The sequence below is a fragment of the Notamacropus eugenii genome, chromosome 2 (genome assembly GCF_028372415.1).
Source record: "Notamacropus eugenii isolate mMacEug1 chromosome 2, mMacEug1.pri_v2, whole genome shotgun sequence".
Lineage (NCBI taxonomy): Eukaryota > Metazoa > Chordata > Mammalia > Diprotodontia > Macropodidae > Notamacropus > Notamacropus eugenii.
In genome coordinates this window covers 415,105,309-415,128,249 of record NC_092873.1, presented here as the reverse complement: position 1 = coordinate 415,128,249, position 22,941 = coordinate 415,105,309, and the positions used below count along the sequence as shown (strand labels likewise).

General features: G+C 39.9%; 1 protein-coding gene across 2 annotated transcripts in view; it reads right to left on the bottom strand.

Annotated features, from left to right (window-relative positions):
- DUSP10 (dual specificity phosphatase 10) overlaps positions 1–22,941 on the bottom strand; it is a 45,750-nt gene that overhangs the window by 2,095 nt on the left and 20,714 nt on the right. For both annotated transcript variants that reach the window (XM_072647785.1, XM_072647786.1), the window contains exon 3: positions 4,576–4,950. In XM_072647785.1, the coding sequence (XP_072503886.1) occupies positions 4,576–4,950 (375 nt within the window). The remainder of the gene's footprint in view (positions 1–4,575; positions 4,951–22,941) is intronic.

Sequence of the window (22,941 nt, the reverse complement as noted above, 5' to 3'; positions counted from 1 at the left end):
TCTGTAGTTTTCCCACTAGTTTATAATGTCCTTCACAAGAACATTAAGGAGGCTGGGCTATGTGACTTCTCCAGTCCCTTACAGTTCTATTTCTTTTTCCCAGATAAGGAAAAAGGTACAGAGAGGTTAATTAACTTGCTGAGGGTCAAACAGGTATTGGAAGAGCCAGAATATGAATCCAAGTCCTCTGACTCTAATGATGATATTCTTTCCATTTTGTTATGCTGTCGCCTTACTAATAATTGGTTGTTTTTTTTTTAATCTATTTACCTACTTAAGGGCAGCTTTAGGCCTATATAGATGTGGCAGACATAATATTTGTAATCTTTATATCTCTAGCAACAAAGACAATGTCTGGCACACAGCAGCTACTTAATCCTAAGTGATTTTTTAAAAAAAAAGATTCCCCCTCCCCTTATTACTTGTTAAGGAAAGGGATAAAAATTTCATCTTTAAAAAAAGTGATTTTTTTTTTTTTAGAACTTTTCAGAACATTAAACTGGTTCTGAAATGAAGGGAGACTTGAAAAGCTACTCTATGACTTTTTGTGTATACACAGTGATTTGCATCACTCATGGTCATCCGGGGTGTGCTTCATCAAGTAGGCGATGGCAACGGTGGCTGAGCGAGACACTGGAGTGGATTACCATGACTGATTCACTCAAATATCCGCTAAAGGGCTCAGTGGATAGAGTGCTCCGTCTGGAGTTAGAAAGATTCATCTTTTCTTCCTGAGTTCAAATCCAATCTGAGATGCTTCCCAGCTGTTTGATCCTGGGTAAGTTACTTAACCCTGTTGACCTCAGTTTCCTCATTTGTAAAATGAGCTGGAGGAGGCAATTTCAAACCATTTCAGTATCTTTGCCAAGAAAACCCCAAAAGAAATCATGAAGAGTTGGACATGACTTAACCGACTAAATGACAAGAACAAAATGCTTGCCTACACATGTGCTTGCATGTATATCATGCCAACAGGAAGCTACACAAGGTCAAGAGACATTGTCTTTTCAAAACTTTCTTATCACCCCAGACCCTAGTGTAGTATCTCTGTATAGTCGGTGCTTAATTCGTGTTTTATGAATGAAGGAAGGAAGAAACTAAGCCATAGTACAAATGCCACAGAAACAGAGAGAAGCACCATTGAGTACATTATCAGAAAAAATGAAGACTCAAAAGTAAGACTGGGTCTCCTTTAAAAATTTTTGTTAAAAAGAGTGGCTGCCTAGGAAGGGGAAGGGGAAAGAGAAACACTAAAATATAAACATGACACAAAAATGTATATCAATAAAAATAAAATATAAAACAATTGTGGGTACTTAGGCAGTATCTTCACTAAAGACTGAAAATCAAGGAAACTTCCTTGAATGTCAGTTTGAGAAGTAGCATGACAAAAGAGGGGATATCAGGATGTGATTTCCTTAAGCAAATCCTATTGGCCTTCAAAAATCTAATCAGTTCCTCCAAACCTAATTTTTATTTTAAAAACCATAGATGAGACAGTGAGAACCATGCATTTTAAAATGCATCCTCTGTATGCTGGGTTTTTTTTCTTGCTTTCTTGTACTGCTAGACTTTTAAAGCATTTAGCAAATAAAATTGGTTTTTGCTGCCTCAAATTGAAAGAACAAAATTTGAGGTGAGGGAACAGGATTGTGGTCAGGATTACTTATCTCAAGATTTACTCATGGGTCAAACAATTAATAGCCCCCTGTATCCATATAAGCTATGGTTCAGGTCATTCTTCAATTTATTTCCCCCACCTTTGACTTTCTATTTTCCAGCTCTATTCCAGGTGGTCCTTTTAAATGCTTTCCAATGTTAATTTATCAGTTGATTTATTAACTAGCTTGAGGTATATATGCTCTAGGATGATTCTCTCCTCCTCTCCCTCTCCCGCTCAAAGCTTTTCCAGTTCTATAAATTATCCAGGTTTGACTGGCTAACCCAATGCAATGAAAACAATTTCCTCATGCTTCTCATCTGCCCTAATTAAGCCAGACTATATCATCAGCCACACATCAGTCTATTTTTCACCTACATCTTGATGATGAAACCCTTCTTACTCAAAGCCAGAATGTAGAATGTCCTCAGGGCTCAAAACTTGGCTCCAGTATGGTCAAGAAAGGAACTGAAAGTTTCTGTGTAACCACAATTAAGTATGGCTTAGTAAAACTAAAAGGAGAAGACTATAAATTACCAATTACTAACCACTGCTGGAGTGAGTATAGTGCTTAAAATGAGCACTTGTGGATGGGGTACAAGCATTGTTGCATGGTTCAGTGAGGAATCCCAGCTCTGCCACAATAGTCTTCTGTGATGACTTTGACCTGCCAAAAATTCTTTGGGCCTCAGTTTCTTTAATTTGGAATTGAGGGAAGGGAGATGTGAATGAGCTCATCTCTCAGTTCTAACAATCTATGATTTTAAATACAAGGAAAATGAAAGCAAGAAAGGAAAAAAAAACAGCTCTTAAAAAATGGCTCTGATTTTCATAATAAAGGAATACCATGCATATATTATTTTTTTCTTAACATGATAAAGACTTGCTACTGACTATAGCATTTTGGATACCAGTGTGTGTGTCCCCTTTCCCCACCTTCATCTAAAGACTGATCTCTTTTCTAACCATAGAACATCTAGAAACTTTGCTGCCAATAGTACTCCCTTTTAGCCAAAATAAGCACTTAATTTTTTTTCCATTCATGCATTCATTCTCTGTCTTTGGATACTGCAATAGCTCCCTAAAGGTATTCTTCTTTTCTATTTGTTGTGTGTCCCTACTTAACCAAGCAAAAGAACTGTGAAACCTCCTCACCAGGACTAAGATTCACACCTCTTCTGTGCTAGGCCACCACCTTTTCAAAGATGAAAACCAAACCCTTGGCAACTAAAAGAGGAAACCCATACAAACACCACAGCCCCATTAACATTCCTGCAAGACTTCTTAGAACTGAGCTTAAACAAATGGGACCCTGCCCGGGGCCTCCCTTTCCTGTCAAGCAGTGCTCTAGGAACTTATGCTAGGGAAGTAAAAACCACTGGGCAAATAAAAATTTAGCCAAAAGAAGGTAAGATGGGAAAAAGATAGGCAGGAGTCTTTCCTTCCCTGCCCTTCCTCATGTTCCAGAGGAGGAACAGTATCAGATATGTTACCCTTGGCAAGAACATGTTGAAGTGAAGGGATATATGAATCCCTGGATTTTGTAGCCCACTAGGGATCCAGATCAGCAGTAGCCTACAAAACACTGTGCTAGTAGAAACTGTCTCATTCTATATATTTATATCCCCAGCACTGAGCACCATGCCTGGCATAGTGCAGACACTTAGAATCAATGCTTGTTGATGGACTGGGGATAATTGATAGATCCTTGGATTTGGAGTCAAGAGACTTAGAATCCTAATCCTGATATTTAACTGGTCAAACCAGTGAGCATTGATTAAGTCACCTACTAGATGCTGGGCACTGCTAAGCACCTGGGATACAAAGATGGGTGATAATCAGTCCCGGATCTCAAGAAGCCCACAGACTCCTTGAGGAACAACTAAGAGAAATATAGGGTAAACTGGGTGGAGGTCTTTGATGGATACTGAGCAAGGCTTCTTGCAGAAGATCAGACTTTAGCTGAGAATTGAAGCTAAAGAAGAAACTAAGAGGAGGAGATGAGGGGGAGAGAAAATATCAGGCATGGACAACAGCTAGTGAAAATGCTGGGAGATGGAGTATTTTGTGCCCTGTGACTTTTGGCAAGTCATAATTACACCTCTCTGAGTCCCATTTTCTTCATTTGTAAAACAGAAATACTACATATTCTACCAACCTCACAAGGCTATCTTTATGAACCCTCTGATTTGTTGTTGTTATTATCCTCTTAGATGTACTTCTCATCTCACTTGTAGATCATTCAGTCACCTCTTATTATAGATGAATTGGCCTTTTGCTATCTGAACAAGTCTGAATTTGATTTTTGAGGGTAATATTCAGGATAACTCCCTTTCAGAACCATAATTGGATATGTGGGTGATAGGAACAAGCAGCAGAAATGTTAAATCAACTTTTCAAGACAAAGTCAGATGAGGAGAAGGAAAGATTCTATATCCCCCACCCCCAGTCTTGGGCAGAGACTGGGAAAGATGGGAGGGAAGGAACTGAGATGGGGCGAGCTAGGGGGAGAAATAAAGGGAGGAAGCATACTGTCTGATGGCTTTCCATTTTCTCTAATTATTAATTAGCTTAGTTGTTGCCACGGTGGTGAGGAGGGGAACAAGTATTTTTTTGCAATATCCCCTAAATTCTGGTACCCTGGGTCAAGGCCCTAATTGTCCTGGCCTAGTTCTGGTTCTTGCTCCTTTTGAGTGTATAGAGGCAGGAGAGGAAGGAAAGAAGGGAGGAAGGGAGGAGGGAATGGAGGGAGGGAGGAAGGAAGAAAGGGAGGAAGGAGGAGGGAAGGAGAGAGGAAGGGAGGAGGGAAAGAAAGAGGAAAAGGGAATTCTTGGAATCCAGACAATTGATAACCCTGCCCTTAAAGAAGAAACATAAGAGAAAGAGGTAAAGGAATGCCCAGAGGAAATAGTTACCAATGAACTCAAAAGCCTCTTCAAAGTACTGCCTCAGGTTCTGTTTGTTGCTGTCGGTGGCAGGCAGACGTTTGTAGTTAAACAAGCCCTTCTCGTAGTGGTAGAGGGGGAGGTGGGTGGTGACGTTGATGATGTAGCCGATGTTCAGGCGCTGCATGGTGTCCAGGTCCTGAGCATCATGTTCATTGCCGAGGAACAAGCAGGGCAGGATGGGGGTCAGCTCTGCATTCTCAATGTCAGGGGTGGTGGGGGGGAGGGGCTGAGGTAGCACGCTGGAGGCTGCAGATGCTCCCCCCCCACCCTCTGGGCACTCCTGCAGCTGGAGAGAGCTATCACAGAGGTTTTCATGGTTCTGCTTAAAACTACTGAGTCCACCTAGAAAGGGAAGGGGAAGAAGACAAATTCAAATGGAAACTCATTAGATTTCTTTAAATTGTGGAAATCTTTTTTTCTTCTGGTCCCATGAAATGGATATGAGTTTTTAGACGACAACTGATATTTATATACATGTATAAAATAAAGTAAAAACAGTAAGAATGCAAAAGGAAAGTATTCAGTCATGAGTTTTACTGGATGCTTTCACAGGGTGCATATCTACCCTTATCACACTCAATTTCGAGCCACATTTGGACTCAGTTTTGCAAGTTGTATCTCTCCAATGGATTTTAAGCTCCTCAAGGATAAGAACTGTCATTTTTCATGTTTCAATTACCTTCCAAATTCATTTCAACAATCATTTGTTATTTGACAATAACAACAATTCACGTATATCTGGAGAGTTTTTGCCAAGATCTTTCTTTATATGAGCATCTATGTGCAACTATTTTACGGATGAAAAAACTGACATTTAAATTGTTTAAATAATTTGCACATAATCACATCTGGTCTGTGCCAGAACTAAAATTTGAACTCAAAGCTCTTGATTAAAAGGCCACTGACCTTTCTATTGTACTACACCTATAAACCACAGCATCCTTCCTACTAAAAATACTTCTTAGGTGCCTAAGTTGTGTCCTCCAAACGATGATTTGTCTCCATTTTATTTTGCCCATAGCCTAAAGGAGATGTATAATTTTAGAGGCCAGGAGTAAATAGCAAAAGTCTACCTCCCTGTATATTACCACCTAGCATTGAAGTATCCATTCTGTTCCTTTCATGGAGGTGGCCAAATTCTAAGCATTCTTTTTTTCTATCCATGAATGGAGGAGGGGGGAGAGATGAAAAGAGGACACTACTCTCCAAGATTCTCTTCTTTACAGCATTTTCTACTTTTCTCTTATGGATTTTATCTACCTTAACTTCCAATGGAGATAGAAAATCTTCATGGAGAAAAAAAATGGATATGTGATTGTCATGTACAGTCAGATGGATACCTAATATATATTCTATCAGATCGAGACAGTTCTGTGAATCAAAAGAAAATGGTAAGTGTAGCAACCCAGAATTAAATACAGAACACATCTATTGACAGCTCCCTAAAGTACTTAACACATAGAGAGAATACAAGAGTTTACATGTCTTAGATATAATGATGCCCAACTGCCTTGATAATACCAACAAAATATAGGTGGTAGGTGAAGGAACTAAGAGGATATAGTTAGGTTAAAAATCAATTTGGAAAACCTATTACCTCATCAGTTTCTGAACCTAATGCAAGTTCCACAGTCTTTCTCTTTCAAGTTTCATCTACAGTAACCCATCCAGGAAGCACAAAATAAAACCTAGACAATATCTTAGAATGCAGATACCAATAAAACTGGTAAGAGATAAGGTGAAATAGAGAAGAAAATGGAAAAGACACTTTATTCCAGGTGATAACTCTCCCAAAAAAACATGAAGGGTCAATGTTATAATTACTGAACTCATTCAAAAATAAAGAAAAATAAACCAGCTTTTACTTGGAAAACGAAGAAAGTAGATGTACTGAAAATACACTGGAGTTGTAATTGGCTTCCATATTTAGATTCTTCCAATCATGAATATCACTATTCCACTTGCCAAGATAACACTGGTCATAAAGATAGTCCCAAACAGAATTTTTTAAAGAGAAAGAAGGGTGGAGGAAATTCAGAAAGGGAAAAAAACCCTTTCTGTAAGAGTTCTCTTTCTATGTCTCCCTCTCTGTCTCTTTGCTCTATCAATCTCAAAAAAATCAATCACTTACCATAACCACCCACTGGAGGACCTCTAAATAATTACAAAAACCTGCTTAGTCTGTCTCTCATGGAATTCAACTAAGTACTTCCCACCAGGCATTCATAGTTTAGATCCTCATCCACTTTCTTTGAAGAATGAAGAATGAAAAAGCACACTTTTCTGCATCTGATGTGAATAAGGTCTGATCGAAAACAAGCTACACACAAATTCTAAAGGCCAAGGGGGAAAAAAGTGTCTGGGCTTCTATTATTTAGTGCACTGAAGCTGTGTTATATCTTAAAGAGAATAATCTTTAAAAGGGAACAACATACCCACACACCAAAATACAACCCCCACCCCAAACAACTCACACTCAAAAGCTGTGTACAGCTTTTTCAAATTCCCTTTCTATACCTCTTTTCCCGATGACATCAGCTCGAGGCTCCCCACCTGCCCAGTTGCCATAGCAGTTACACAAAGACACACAATGACATCAGTTGGCATGATATCAGCTCTTTGAGTGCAAACAATACAAGAAGAACTACTCTGTTTAAAGACTTTGGTACAACTGTGTTCTGGGGAGCCAATGATGTAATGTGAACAGGTGGCTTGGGCCCTCCATTTGCCTACAGGGCGGGAGGGGGGCTGGGAGATCCGGTAGGGCAGAAGGAGACCAGGCATGACAGATACCAAAGGAATACACCATATCGTTTGGAGTATGTGCATATACATTTTATGTTGAGGCCATATGGAGCCCTACACACACTGGATATACTTGGTGAGAGAAAAAGGTGAAAGGTGGGGGTCAGTGGAAAATATGGAGAAAACATACTGGCTGAGTAGGGAGATACTCACTGAAGGGTCCAGGGAAATATTCTACAGTTTAGTCACCCTAAACTTCTCATCCATTTTCATTTAAGTAAATTGAAACATATTAATGTGAACACACATATGCATGCATATGAAAGAGGCAGGGAAGAAAAATAGGTTGGAAGATGATTCTTGTTCAAGCCTATGCTGTTCTAGATGGTTTCTGGAGTTCCTCTTCCAAACATGAGAGTGTATGATAAGTGCCCACACACACACACAAAAGGTTTCTTTTTATGTGGGCATAGTAAAAACGAAGAGTAGGTGGAAGGGATGAAAGTGGGAATGAAGAAATTAGGTAGGATCTAAGGATTTTTATGATTTTTGAAAATTTCTATGGGGAAGTAGTAGAGTAGAAGAAAATCTATTCTCTCACTCCCTTCTCTTAATAATTTCTACTAGAAGTATATATATATGTATTAAAAACCAGCCAAATATTTGTGACTGTAAACTTTAAAGAGTTATCTAAATGTTAGCTACTATTATCATTATCATAGTATGTAAAAGCCAGTGTATCACAAATAATTTCAGGAACACCTCCCTGGAACTATGGGAAGGTTTAAAGTCTTGTGTTTTTTTTAAGTTTATGGCAAAGGTCCTAAATAAAGACCAAGCTTTCCCTTTTAAAACAGGGTGACCATCAGGAAATCTGACCTGTTTTATTTAGCATTAGAAAATGAGAAAAAAAACAGTTAAAAAACCTAAGAAAACAAATACTGCCCCCTTCCTGAAAGGTTAAAATCCAACTTTACTTAGTTTGCAGGAAAATGGTCCTCAAGGCTATCTTTGGATGGATGGCTTTTTAACAAGATTTTGTTTTAAAAATGAAAGTCTATGGTTCTGGCCACAGGGGCTCTCCTTTCCTTCTACTTGACAGTTATCAGCACAAATGTTTTCTAAGGATGAGCAGCTCAGCTAGAGCTGCTTTACCCTATTTCTAAGGACCAACAGCAAGGCACTTTGGGGCACTCCTGAGGAGCTTCTCCCCACTTTGTGTAATGAGATGGATTGTTCCACTGAATTTGAAACTCCTTGACAAAGCAAATGTGTGGCAGTGGAACTGATGCTTCCTGAGAACATTTAGTGATGTATTGAAAGCAAGTCTTCTCTATATAGTGAGTTTAAGAAACCGCTGTGAATATATGAAACAAAAATCACTTCCATGTGTTAAATATGGATAGAACTTTTAAACATAAACTCATGAATTCAATGCTAAGCTGGAAAGTAAGCAATTTCCAAAGACTTCCCAAGAGGAGCAAGAAATAGAAATGTTAAGTGAAAGTAGCATGTAAAGTGAATTTCTCCTGGATGTTTGTTGCCAGAGATGCTATTGCAAATTAATGGGCTGAGCACTGGATTTGAAGTCAAAAAACCTTGATTCAAATTTCAAATCTGATTCTTATTAGCTGTGTGACCCTGGATTAGTTACTCAGCCTAACTGTGCTTCAAGTAATTCCCTAGTCTTGAATGTTCTAGAAAGATTGCTAGATTTGAAGAAGGAAGACCTGAATTCAAATCCTGCCCCTATTGATTACTGTGTGGATCATGGACAAATCGCTTAACTTCTATGGGCCTCAGTTTTCACATCTGTAAAATAAGGGAGTTAGACCAGTTGACCTTTGAAGTTCTTTTTGTATCTGAATATACAACCAGGTCATTTATAAATTGCCTGCATGAGTAAAAGGAAATCCTATGATATAGGTTCCTCAGAAGTGCCGATTCAGTGCCAAAGTATTATAGCAGTTCAGAAAAGGAAGGAAGGAAGGAAGGAAGGAAGGAAGGAAGGAAGGAAGGAAGGAAGGAAGGAAGGAAGGAAGGAAGGAAGGAAGGAAGGAAGGAAGGTATCTATTATGTATCTATTAAGTATCTATTATGTGCTTAAGTACTTTATAAATATTATCTCATTTGATTTCCACTACAGCTCTGGGAAGTAATTGCTATTATTATCCCTTTTTAACAATTAAGGCAACTGATGCAAATAGAGGTCAAGTGACTTGCCTAGGGTCACACAGCTATTAAGTGACTGAGGCTAGATTTGAACTCATATCTTCCTGATTCCAGTCCCTGAGCTCTATTCAGTGCACCACCTATACGTCTCTAGGAGAGAGTAACAGATGATCGTGAGTTGGGATACTCAGAGTAAACTTCACAGAAGAGCTAGGATTTCAAATGGGTCTTGAGGATAGGGAGGAATCAGATAAACGGAAAGAAAGGAAAAAAAAAAAGTCACCAACTCAAAGATCAATAACCAGGGATGGAGAGACAGTATGATATAGTTATTAAAGTACCTGAAATCAAGAACTGTTTGGAATTTAGGCTATACATTCACCCACTCTATGACACTCAGCAAGTTAACCTCTGTCTCAGTTTCCTCTTCTATAAAATGGGGACAATAACCACACACAAATTAAAATATTGCTATATCAAATGAGATAACACACATATAAAGTGCTTTGCAAAACTTAAAGGCTCTAAAAATATTGGTTAATATTATGTAAACTCTTATCACAAGGCACTGCAGGCAAAAGATACTAATGTAGAAAAATAAAAACAATAATAATTATTATTATAGAGCTTTCAGGTTTGCAAAACACTCTTAAATATATTATCTCTCATAACCCTGTGAGGTAGATGCTATTATTATCCCCATTTTAAAGATGAGGAAACTGAGGCTGGACACAGTTATATGACTTCCTCAGGGCCAAATGGTTAAGTCAATGTCTGAGGTGGGATTTGAACTTAAGTCTTCTAGACTCCAGAATTCTATCTGTTACACCATCTGGTTCTCTTTGTGAGGGGACTACTTTAGAGAATCTCCTTTGATGAGGCTCATGTTCTTTACCTTTCAGTTGTCTTTTTTACTTCAAACTCTGTGAGATTGGGGGTGAGGGGGCTGTGTGACTGGAAGTACATGAAAACTGAACTTGGAATCATAGGCAGTTTCATCCACTGAGCCACCACTAGAAGTCAAACTCTCCAGTTGCCAGTTGGATATTTTGCAAAATCAGAGGCAACTTGGTGACACAATAGATAGAGCACTGAGCCTAGAAAACTTGACCGCAAATCCAAACTCAGATACTTAATAGTTTGGGCAAGTCACCTAACTCCAGTTTGCTTCAGTTTCCTCAGCTGTAAAAGGGGCATTAATAACAGCTTCTACCTCTTAGGGTTGTTATGAATATCAGATGAGATAATGCTTCTAAAGTGCTTAACAGAGTACTCGGTACACAGTAGGTGCTTCATAAATGCTTTGTCCCTTCCTTAGTGCATAACTTTTAATGCCTCCTTTTTTCCTATCTGTTCCCATGGAACATATTCCCCTGTACCCTACTTTTACTGAAAGCTCCCAGGGCTTTTCTCTTCCTGGGCTCCTTATTCTATACCTTATGCAAAATGCACTATTTATGTGTTTATCCAATGCTCATTCATTTTCTCTCCCTCCTAACCACACCCATCTGGATGTGGTCTGCACTGGACTGCAGGCACCCAGGCTCTAATGGAGGGATGGAATTGACATAATATCACTTCGTATAGGACTTTGCACTACAGCTACAGAAAGAATTATATTTTTACCAATATTTCTGATGCTGTAAAGGATACCAGCCTGGCTGAGAAACTAAGTAAGGCTTTGATATAAATGGTGAATATAAAACACAAGCAAGCACACACACACACACACACACACACACACACACACACACACACACAAGGTTGTCTCTCCTTCATGCTTATTATTTTGTGTTATAACCAAGACAGGCTGATATCCCTTACAGCAATTGTCTTTAGTAAATGAGGAAATTCTTCAAATAAAACCATTTAGCTGTTATTCCTAATGGTTTATCCTTACCGTAAGCTTTCATGTACTTGATTTAGATTGCTTTAGACAAGCATATTTTGACAATCTCTCCAAAATGTTTCAGTGTAGAAGAACAGCCTCCCCACATCAGCACCAGCACCAGCACCAGCACCAGCACCAGCACCAGCACCACCACCACCACCACCACCACATGACAGCTGCCTAGCCCAGTCCCCTTATCGTAGATGGTCTTTCAATATTAATTCTCCATCTGTCATTTCCAAATGAAGATTTAATGGCTGATATGTCAGGCACAACAAATATATTATGATAATATTTGAACAACATGGGCAGACTGTTTGAGAGGATAGTTGAGATATGTGTAAATATAGCCTGTTCCTTTAAATCTGTTACCTCATTTATTTACATTAGAAAAGAAAGCAAGGCCAGAAGCAACAGCTGATGACAATCCTGTGTAATTTTCCACAAGGACAACAATTAACCAGCTTTGGGGTGATTTAACAAGTAGAAGACTTTTATAGGTGGCAGATTCTAACTTCAAGGGCTCTGAGGTACCCCAAATTTAGCAGACGTTTTGAGAGAGATCAGAGTGCCTGAATGTTTTCTACATTCTTTCTACAGCACCTTAGGGACCCAAAGGGGACTGGGCTGAAAGGGTCTGTGAAAGGGAGAAAATAAAAGACCAGAGCATCCTCAAAAGAGGGCTAGGCTAGCGAGAGGCAGGCAGCAAGTTTTATGCTACAGCGGAAGTCAGACGATCTGGGCTCAAATCCTATGTGACTGTGGGCAAAGTCATTTAGGATTAATAGGTTCATATGCTAAGCCATATCTGTCAAGAAAGAAAAGGTACGTAACAAAAAAAATTTCTTGTTTCTATTAATTTTAGCTTACTCTGTTATATTCTTTAAAACACACACACACACACACACACACACACACACACACACACACACACACACACCTTTTATAACATCTTTAATTTAAGAGCAAATACTCCCTCATTTTAGAGACTGCGAATTGAGTGGATAAGTGACTTCCTGACAACGAATGAAGAGACAAGGGGAAAAGTCTGTCCTTTTACACTACACCAGCCAGGCCCATCTTTTTCCCAGAAACACAATCTGGCCTCTAGCAGTTTCTACAGACCCTCCTTTTAATTTTTATAAATGGAATTTCCTCTCTGTTTGGCTTCATGATAAAGTGTCTCTTTATTTTCAAAATATCTTAGGCCCCTGCTTATTAGCATACCCTCAACATCATGAGATGCCAAACACAGCCTGGCAATTTGTCTTTCAACAAACATAAGAAAATATGGAGAAAAGGTTCTAGTTCATAGGAAGACCTTATAGCCTACATACAGGACAAAAAGGAATTGAATGCTCTCTTTTACCCTAGGAAGGTGCTTATGAGCTTTTGTCTCCTGTTAGGTTTTAATCATTGGAATAGGTTAGTTTTCCTCTCAGGGTTGAAGAATCTTGTTAGATTTGCCATAACCAAACAATGAAAACAAGGATAGCTTCCAATTTCAGCCTAATGGAACTACTACCCTAGACTGGACTCACTCTGAGGGGCTGACCTAACCTGGCATGATTGAAGGCCAGAGCAAGTGAAGGGGGGGATGCCCAAAGACCCAAGCTGCATCTGAGGGAGGAGCACCCTGGGACCCCTCAGGGCCAAAGTACTCTAGAGCCCACCAGCCTGCACTCCAGTCCACATACAACTGTGAGTCCTGGCTTTCTCCCAACTTATTCTCCTGACAATTACACAGGACACCTTTATTGCTCTGGCATAATCACCATCCTGGATCACTGGATCTGCTGGTGTAGACATACCACAGGGGTGCTTTGAATCCTGCTTTGGGAACCTTCTCTATATCCTATCTATACCCACCAGTCATAGGGGTCATAGATGAGAACTGGAAGGAATCTTAAAGCCATCAAAGCCAACTCCATCATTTTACAAATGAAGAAACTGAAGCAGGCAACCAAGATGATTTGCTGAGAGGTCAGATGGCTGGCTAGTAAGTGTTTGAAGCATAGTTTGAACTCGTCTTCCTGACTCCAAGCTCAGCTGTGTCACCTAGGGCTACCTACCATAATTTTTGAAAAGTTCACTAGTTAAATAGGTCAAAATTATATATGCATATATATGTATACATGTGTTACATGTGAGGTCATATTGGAAGCTAGGGGAGTTGCATTAATAGAATGATAGAAAGTACGGTTTTCTACTCTTTTCCTTCAAAAGACTCATTTTATTGTCTAATTCTCTGTGGGGAAGGAAAGTATTCTTTGCCTTTCAGTGTAGATAAAATGTCACTAAACAAACACACACGCCAATCAAAAATCCTAGCAAAGCTTTTCATTAAACATGACCACTGTAAGGAAGGCAGACAACAGGGAAACAAATAATTGTTTAATAATCTCCAGCCGCTACAGGGGCAGACATTCACCTTAGATCCCAAATTAAATGTATCAGAACTTTACAGTAAAAGTATGTTCTCTAGTGGATTTTGATCTAACATTCTGTCCAACAAAATACATCTCTAGAAACGTCAAGAGCCAGACTCAAGGGAGAACATACTTCTACAATGAAACATCCCTGTTTGAAATTGCATTGAGAGATCATCCAGAAACATTCATGGTACCATGAGGAATATATGGTCACTGGATCCAGATAGATAGCTCTGGAGGAGAAAGTGAGGCTGGTGACCTTGCACAGTCGTCCCTCACTCACATCAAAGTCAACTGCCAGTCATGTCATCATCTCCCTGATGTCATGGTACTCTTTGAGAACATAGAACAAACACAAGAATGGTGCCATGATACATGGAGCTTATGGCTTTTGTCCCATAAGGTTGCTAAGGAAGAGGAACTGTGAACTGAGAAGCAAGTAGTTATAACAACCTCTGGCAAAGTGATGGCTGGTCACAAAAACCCTAGGATTTTTTGTCCTTCCCAGTTTGGAAAGAAAGGACACTAACATAGCCCTTAGCCAGGAGGAGGGAGGTTTTTCACATATGGACTAAGGCTTGGGACTCTTAGGAGAGTCAGACATCTCATGGAAGTAGCAGGCCCATAGCAGCAGTCCATGTCTGTGACATATGAAGTTTCCTTCTGCAAGACCATGAGAGATGACTTCTCTCTAAATAGACAAATTGAGAGAGGGAAGAAGAGAGGGAGGGAGGGGGGTAAAGAGGGAGGGAAGAGAAAGGGAGAGAGAGAGAATAGGTTTTTATCATGGGTGCTAGCCCCAATAGCAGGAGTCTTGAGAAAAACAAGCCAGCTAAGAGGAACATACAGGCCCTACCTTGGCCCCAGAGTTATTTCCACTTAACTGTGTCCTTTTAAATTTTCTTAAAGAATACAATTGCTAGATTTAATATCATTTCTTATAAACACCATAAACAACCTTCCAGGTTGGCCCTGTCCTTAAGATACTAGGTATTCTTTTATTTGCTTCATGAAAGCGTAATAGTAGCCACATCTGAGAGAGGGACCTTTCCTCTAGGGCAGGGTTGGGAACTCCACCCATTATTAGAGAATTTTAGTCTCTAACTAGGGGCATGAGTACCAGCTATTTTCCCCCTTTTTCTTTTTGGAGGTAATCAGAGTTAAGCCCAGGGTCACACAGTTAATAAGTCTGTGATGATGGATTTGAACTCAGGTCCTTCTGACCTGACCCCAGGGCTGGTTCTCTATTCACTGAACCACCTAGCTGCCCTTGCACCAACTATTTTGAAATTACCCTTTTAAGTATGGAATGACTATGAACAAGGACAATACTTTATAAAATTGTCATATAGACAGAAGCCTGTTATACTATGAAATATCATGAGGTTGAGCAATAAAATTTGTGTGTTCTCCACCAGTATCCTTTAAAATGGTGATGCTGAACATCAATCCGTTGATTATGTTCAATGAACCACCCACACTCAGGCAAGACTAAGTCATTATGACCCCAGAGGCAATGTGACATTACAGAGAGTGATGGACTTGGATTCATGATGCCTAGGTTCCAATAACAGTTTAGAATCTTAATATCTGTGAAACCTGGGACAAGTTCCTTGAGCCTCAGTTTCCTCATCTGTAAAATGAAGATAGCGTAGCACCTACTTCACAAAACTGTTGTGAAGATTGATTTGAAATAATGCATATAAAGCTTCATATGCATGTGAGCTATTGTCACTGCCATGAGAATCCCATCCACCAATGCTTCCAAAATGCTTCTGAGGTTAAAGGATAGGAGTGGCTTGGAAAACAAGATGGATATCTTCATATATCTTCATATATTTCTAAGGAATTCTACTTCACCAATGAGTTTTTGGCTCTGAACAACTACAAGCTTCTTTCACTCACTCAGCCAAATTCCATATTTGGCCAGGATACTTAGCAAAGTCAAGCATCTCTGATTAACCTCCAGAAAGTGTGAGTTTGAACAATCTCTTTTCGCAGTTATCATCACAACATTGACACTAAACTTACCAACCATGCATGCATGCACACACACACACACACACACACACACACACACACACACACACAAACATTAGAAGAAAGGATTTTAGCAGGTTAGTAAGCAAATTAGGCTAGTTTGAGACCCAAAAAGTAAGAGGTGATGTTAACTCATTGACCCCTTTCTATAACAAAGTGAAAGTTGCTTCATAGGTCTATCTTATTTAGTTTTATGTAGCCATTCCCAAGGAAATAAAAGAGACCTGGAATACATGTCTAGATCCCTTGGGAACACTTTTCCACTTAATCAACTGTAAACAAAATCCTTGGGTGTCATCCAGAAGCTGTCATAGGTTGATGGCTATATTTTCAAAGTGCACACTCAGAAACACATGCAAAAAAAATGCTGAGTAAAGACAGACCAGGGTCCCCTAAAGGGATTTGTACCACATCAACCTGCAGAACAAATGTCTTAGGTTTTCAATTCAGCAAGCATTTATTCTGTAACTACTGTGTACAAGAATAAGGAAAAAAATTATATCATTTCTTAAAGAAGGCTTACAAACTGGTATGGGAATAATAGATGTGTAATAGATATATGCCATTAATAATAATAATAACAAACAAGTTAGAATGATGCATATGCATAGAAAAGTGGTAAGGGACTGAAAAAAGAAAGATGCACTCTTATCTGACTTGGACAGCGGTGCGGGGAAGACATTAGGGAAAAGGTAACAACTGCCACCTTGATGAAAGGAAAGGATTTTATAAAGTAAAGATATGAAAGGAATTCCTTCTAGATACGGAGAATAATATGTAAAAATGTATAGATTGGGGAGAGAGCAAATTGAAAATCAGTCAATTAGATCTATATAAAGTGCCTACTATAGGGCAGGTACTTTGCTAAATGCTGGACATACAAAGGAAGATAAAAGCAGTCCCTGGCCTCAAGGAACTCACATTCTAAGGAGGGAGGCAATATGCAAATAAATATGTAAATAAAAATATATACAAAGTGGATGGAAAGTGATCTCAGAAGGAAGATACTAGTTTTGGGAGGGACTGGAGAAGGTCTCCTGAATGAGGCTGGATTTGAGCTGACTCATGGAAGAAGACAAAGAAGCCAGGACATGGCGGTAAAGAGAGAGAGAGAGAGAGCATTCCAGCACCACTGAAGGAACTGACTCAGGAGATAGAGGACCATGCTAGAGGACTATCAAGAGGGCCAGCGTGGAAGGATCATAGAATACACAGAGGAAAATAAAAAGGAAGGAGAATGGAAAAGTAGAAAGAGGGAAGTTTGCAGAGGGCTTTAAAAGCCAAACAGAAGATTTTTACATTTGATCCTGGAGATAATATGAAGCCACTGAAGTTTGAAACACAAAATGTAGGAAGGAGAGTAATGAGAAACGATGTTGAACAAATATGTTGAACTCAAACTTTGGAGAGCCTTGAATACCAGGCTAAAGAGTCTGTCTTTTCTTCCCCTGTTAGGTAGAGCAAAGCCACTGAAGGTTCTGAGCGAAGAAGTGACGAGATCAGACTTGTACATTCTAGTGTTTATTTTGGAAGGATAAACTGGAGAAAGGAGATAGGAAGAGAAGTTGTAGTCATCATTGTTACAGTAAGGTAAGCAGGGATGCAAAGAAAGGAGGTGTGGCCAACAGTGTCACATACTACACAAAGAGGTATGGTCAACCGTGTCACAAAGTGTACACAAAGAGGTCACATACACAAAGAGATGTGGTCAATAGTGTCACATACACAAAGAAGGGTGGCCAATAATGGCACATACTATACCAAAGGGCAAAAGAAGATAGGAGCTGGGGAAGGATCACTGGGGATCCTGGAGAGAGAGGTTTCACAAAAGTGATGACTCCAGAAGTCATATTGCAGGGGTTGAGAGAAGAGTTAACAGGTGGAGGGAAAATGGAGGCAGAGAAAGTAAGCAGAGATATCGGGAGGATAGTTTGGAGTAATGGTAACAGGATAAAGGGAAAATTTTCTCTGTTTACTTGCTTTAACATAGGAGAATTCTGAACATGTTTCTAGGTTGTGAGGAAAATCCTAAAGGAGAAGAGGGAAAGTGAAAATGAAAAAGAGAGAATGGTGAGTGAAAGAAGGTTCTACAGAGATGTCATTAATGACATGGGGGGGGTGATGAGCAAGGAGTGAGGTATCTTAGCAAAGAAGATCACATCTCATCAACTGTGCAAACTCAAGGGCAGAGGGAAACAAGGTTACATGGAGAAATTTTGAGCTGTTGAGGAGGGATATTCAATTCCATTGATTCCACATTTATTAAGTAATATGTGCAAGGCACTCTGTGATGTGTGTGTGGGAGGGATACATGGACAAAAGCAAAAATCATACTGTATTATGGAAATGCTTGTTGTATTCTATAAATAAAAAATGAATGAATGAATGAAGAAATAAAGGAAGAAAACAACAGTCCCAAACCTCAGAGAGTTCCAGTCCTGCTGAAGGATTCAATAAGTACAAGAAGAAGCAAATGTAAAATACTTTGGAAAAGGAGAGCATATTGACAACAATGGCGGCAGGAGTGGATCGAGAAAGGCCTCAGGGAGGAGGTAGCCTAAGAACTGAGCACAGAAGGGAACTAAAGATTATAAGAAGCAGACGTGTGCAGTTCAACCACAGGGAACAGCCTGTGCAGAATCCTAATTTGTGGAACAGCAAGTCAGTGAGTTTGGCTGGAAATTGTAGCGCCAATGGTGAGGAAGCTCATGAAAGCCAGGGTCAGTTTTCTAAGGGAGAAGATGCTCATCTGCTAGGTAGGCTTCTATCACACTGGGTCAGCTGGAGAGGTGAAGATGAGACTAGAGATGGGAGACTGATTCTGTAGGAGAGAAGAAAAGGTTTAGACCAACTACAGAAGGGTCAATAGTCTACAATCAACAAAAAGACTGCTGCACAGTTGTAAGGATCCATAGGAAGAGAGTTAGTCAGCAAAATCTGTGATTTTTTTCAGAAGCATTAAGCAGTTAGGGAGTGAGGAGGAGGAACAAATAAACAGATAGAGAGGGTCATCTGGAATTGGGGACAAGGGACAAGGGGACGAAGGGATCAAAAGTAGACCTGACTATAGAGTCAAGGCTAAAAGGAGACAAAGGAATCCAGGTCAGGGGGTCTCAGGTTCCAAAGGAATGAGACTGTGAGAGAAGTAGATAAACAGGAGATTGATGTCAGAAGGGGAAAAATTCAGAGAGAAAAAAAATCAAAATATCAGAAATGGAAAAGTTTTGAACAATGGAAGGTCCTAGATAGAAGTTGTGAAATCTGATAAAAGAAGGGCACAGGGTATTCAAAGGGTCATCAACACAAACAATGAAGTGGAAAAAAATCAACAAAGTTTATGGCAAGTGAGAGGAAAGAGAGGACAATTGCTGACCAGGTGTTAAATAAAACTAAGGAAGGTCAGAGTGTGACTTAGAGGTCAGTAGATAGTGGCGGTAAGGATGAAGAGAGGGCAATAAAACTGGATGCCATGAAATTCAGAAGATGGAGAGATGATTGGGGGATAGCAAGGTTCCGAAAATGGCAAGAGAAAGGTAAGGAAAATGCTGACTCTTCCTTTTGGCCCTGAATCAACCAAACATTTTTAATGACTAACACCAATCTGGAATTAATGGCAGCCGGATAGCACAGCTTTTACAGTTGGCAAAGGAAGAAAAAAAATCAAGCGAAAGAAATAATCCAGTATGACCCTTTGGAAGCCATTTAGAATTGTCAGCAGATTATTAAGCACCAGACCAGTATCAAGAATCTATAAAAGCAGGGGCATATTCTAAACTTTGACATAATGGCAGAAGTGAGACAAGCTGCAGATCTCACCTCCGGATTCGTTGTGCATAACAGTGAATGGCAGGATGGAATTCCCAAAGACATCCTGGGAGGTCATTCATCTATTAGCACTGAAGGTTTGGGGCAGGTTGGTATAGTAGGAAGAACACTTAATGAGGAGATGATCAATCTGGGCTGTATTTACAAATGCTTTCATTCATTGACTGGGAGGTAATCAATAAGTTGTTTAATTCAACAACAAAAGAACATAGTATGTCTCTGGGCTTCCATTTCCTCATTTGTAAAAATGGGAGAACTGAAAGAGGGGCTCTCTAAAAGTCACCTGCAGTACCTTGAGTCTATAATAGATCAGTTCTGCTAATGAGGACCTAGGGAGAATGAGGGTCAACTCAATTCAAAACCAACATTTGATTGTCTACTACAAGAAAGGTGTTGGGCAAGGAAGTGGAAACACAAATGACAAATAACCTTAAAGGGAGCAGAAGTGGAAGAACAACTTATATAACAATATCAATACTGTAAAGGCAAATTGGGAGACTTAAGAACTTGGATCAATAAAATGATCACTCATGATTCCAGAGGATCAGCGATGAAGATACTACTTACCTCCTGACAGAGATGATGGATTCAAAATGAATATAACTTATTTTTGGATGAGGACAATGTGAGAATCTGTATTGATTAACTCTGTTATATTGCAGGGGTTTTCCTTTTAATGAGAAAAATAGAAGGTAGAAAAAAAAACCCAAATGTTTGTTAATTGAAAAATACAATAAAATGGGGGAGAAATAACCATCAAGTCACTGGCAATCTGTGTGAAAGAGGGAAGAAAAAGAGTCATCAGCAGCAGTATCCAGAGCAGCCTAGAGCCATAGTGTTGGACAGAGGGTGTGTCTAAGAAGGATATTGGCAAAGAGCAGTAGGTTTGGAAACTGGCATCTTCAACAACAGCATCCTTCAGCAGCCATACAGTATGACGTATATATGTGTATATGTATGTGCATTGTGTATATATTAATAGAAACGTATTTTACACTTGTATGTGAATGCAGGCATTTATCAGTAAGTTACAACAAAAGTTATCAAGGGTAATCTTTAAAAGATGCTACTAAAGGGCAACATTCAACTTGACAAGGGGGTAGGGTTGAAGAGAGGGACATGGATGAAGAGGTCAAGAAAGGCCAAAAGAACAGGCCCACCGCAATTCTAGGATGGAAAGATGTGTGGTTCACCTCGTGTGTATATGCCTCAGGTCCTTCTTAGAACCAATTAGCAGTATTAAAATCCCTTTCCTGATCTGAGTCTCTGCCCAGAGGACCTGGCCCCTATACCACAGGAGACCCTACCAACAACTCTGGCTACAAGCCAAACATACTATTTGTACATGCCTAAAATGCATGCTGACACATATCAGTCTTTTCAGTCACACCTGCTCACACAGTGACCCCTGCGCTAAACAGCACCATCATCTCCTGCAGAACAATGGAGAAACGAGAGTGGAGTCAGAGTTCCTGCCAAGCACTCTCAGATCCCAAAAGAAGGACAGTTTGGGTACACAAAGGACACAATGAATTCAGACATGTTGACACAGACCAACACCAACAAGGGAATTTACAAGTCACTGAAGCCAGGGAAGAGAAGCAAAAGGAGCACTGGTCCAAGGAGCCAGGTGACCTGGGCTCTACTCCCACGTCTGAGTCTGAGTGGCCTTGGGCAAATCATTTCTTTTCTCCTGTACCAGAAGTTTGGTAAGGTTCTATTGTGTAACTCTGACAAGCAGATGTGACACTCCATCAACAGAGCAGGGAGCCTGCCTGACTGCTGGGGACTACTGCAACAGAGAGTCCAGTAGTCTCCAAATTTGTTCTTCTCCTTGGCTATTTCACGTTCTGTGCTTCTCCCTCTTCTTAGCAATCTGCAAACCAGACTGATGTCCCTGTGGCTACAGAGGTTCTGAAACCTTCTTAGCTGTCAAGTTCCTGGAGAGATATGAAGAAGAGCTAAAGGAGAAGGGCCAGGAGATGTCTTCCTTCTTCCTCCACTGGGGACATTAGAGAGGTGGCAAAGACCAGCAGGCAGAGGGCTGGATTTGGAGTCAGAGAACTTGAATTCTGCCACTTACCACCTCAGTCAAGGTACCTCACCTCTCTAGGTCTTAATTTTCTCATCTGTAAAATAAAAGGGTTGGATGAGATGGCCTTTGGGGCTCCTTCCAACCAGCTCTAAAGTACCTGGTCATTACGATATGTTACTAAATAAACTGATTGTTACTACCTTGATTTGAAAGAAAAGAAGAAAAAAAATTGTCAAGAAAATGAAACTGGGGGAAGGAAGAGCTATTGAAGAGCCTCTCTGTAGGCTGGATTGAGAGGCACAACATAAAGGATTAGGTAGACAATAGTTCCCCATCCTCTGAATGCTTAGACTACATCTAGAGAATAGGATTCAACTCAGTCACATTTTCAAAGGGGCTCTGAGAAGCCAGAGAGTATCCAGGGAAAGGCAATCCAGAATGACAGCATAAAAACATCAGCTGAAGAAACTAAGGATATTTAGTACAAAACAGGACTTGGAGTGGAGGGTGGAGGAGTGCAGAAGCTGAATGGGGTAGAGACATGATTACAATCTCCAAGTATATCAAGAACTAGCACGAAAGTCTATCAAGAGCTAGCATGGGAAAGAAGGGATGGTCTTAATTCACTCAGATGCAGAGTAAATTAGGAACTACAGTCAGAAGTTATGAAAAGGAATCGGGGTAAGGGAAAACATTTTAACAATCACAGCTGTCACCAAATCTTGGGAATTAGGGGATTTCCACTCAGGTGTGTTCTTAAGGTAAGGGTTAACCAGGTCCCTTCCAGCTCTGATTCTGTGGTTTCCAAAAGCTTTCTTCATAACTAATGGGCCACTCTTCATTTTTGTCCCTACGATGACACACTTTGGTGAAGAGTTCCACTTGGCCCTTCTTTTTGAATCTGCCCTCGAGGGATACACTGGTATAAAAAAATTCCAAGTTAGTGACCTGAAAGGATATTGAAAAATCATATCCCTTTGAAGGAAAAGAATGGAAAGAACAGAAGGATCTAAAAGCTCTTTTGGAGGACAGAGAAGGAAGCAGAATTCAAAGTTTAGTATAAAATTTTTTATGCCTTTGGTCTGGAAAAACACACCAGCTGTGAAGATCAAAGGAGATAATGTACATAAACATACTTTGCTTTAAATAAATGAGAGGGTTTGTTGTGTTGGTGGTTTGGGAAGTGAAAAGAA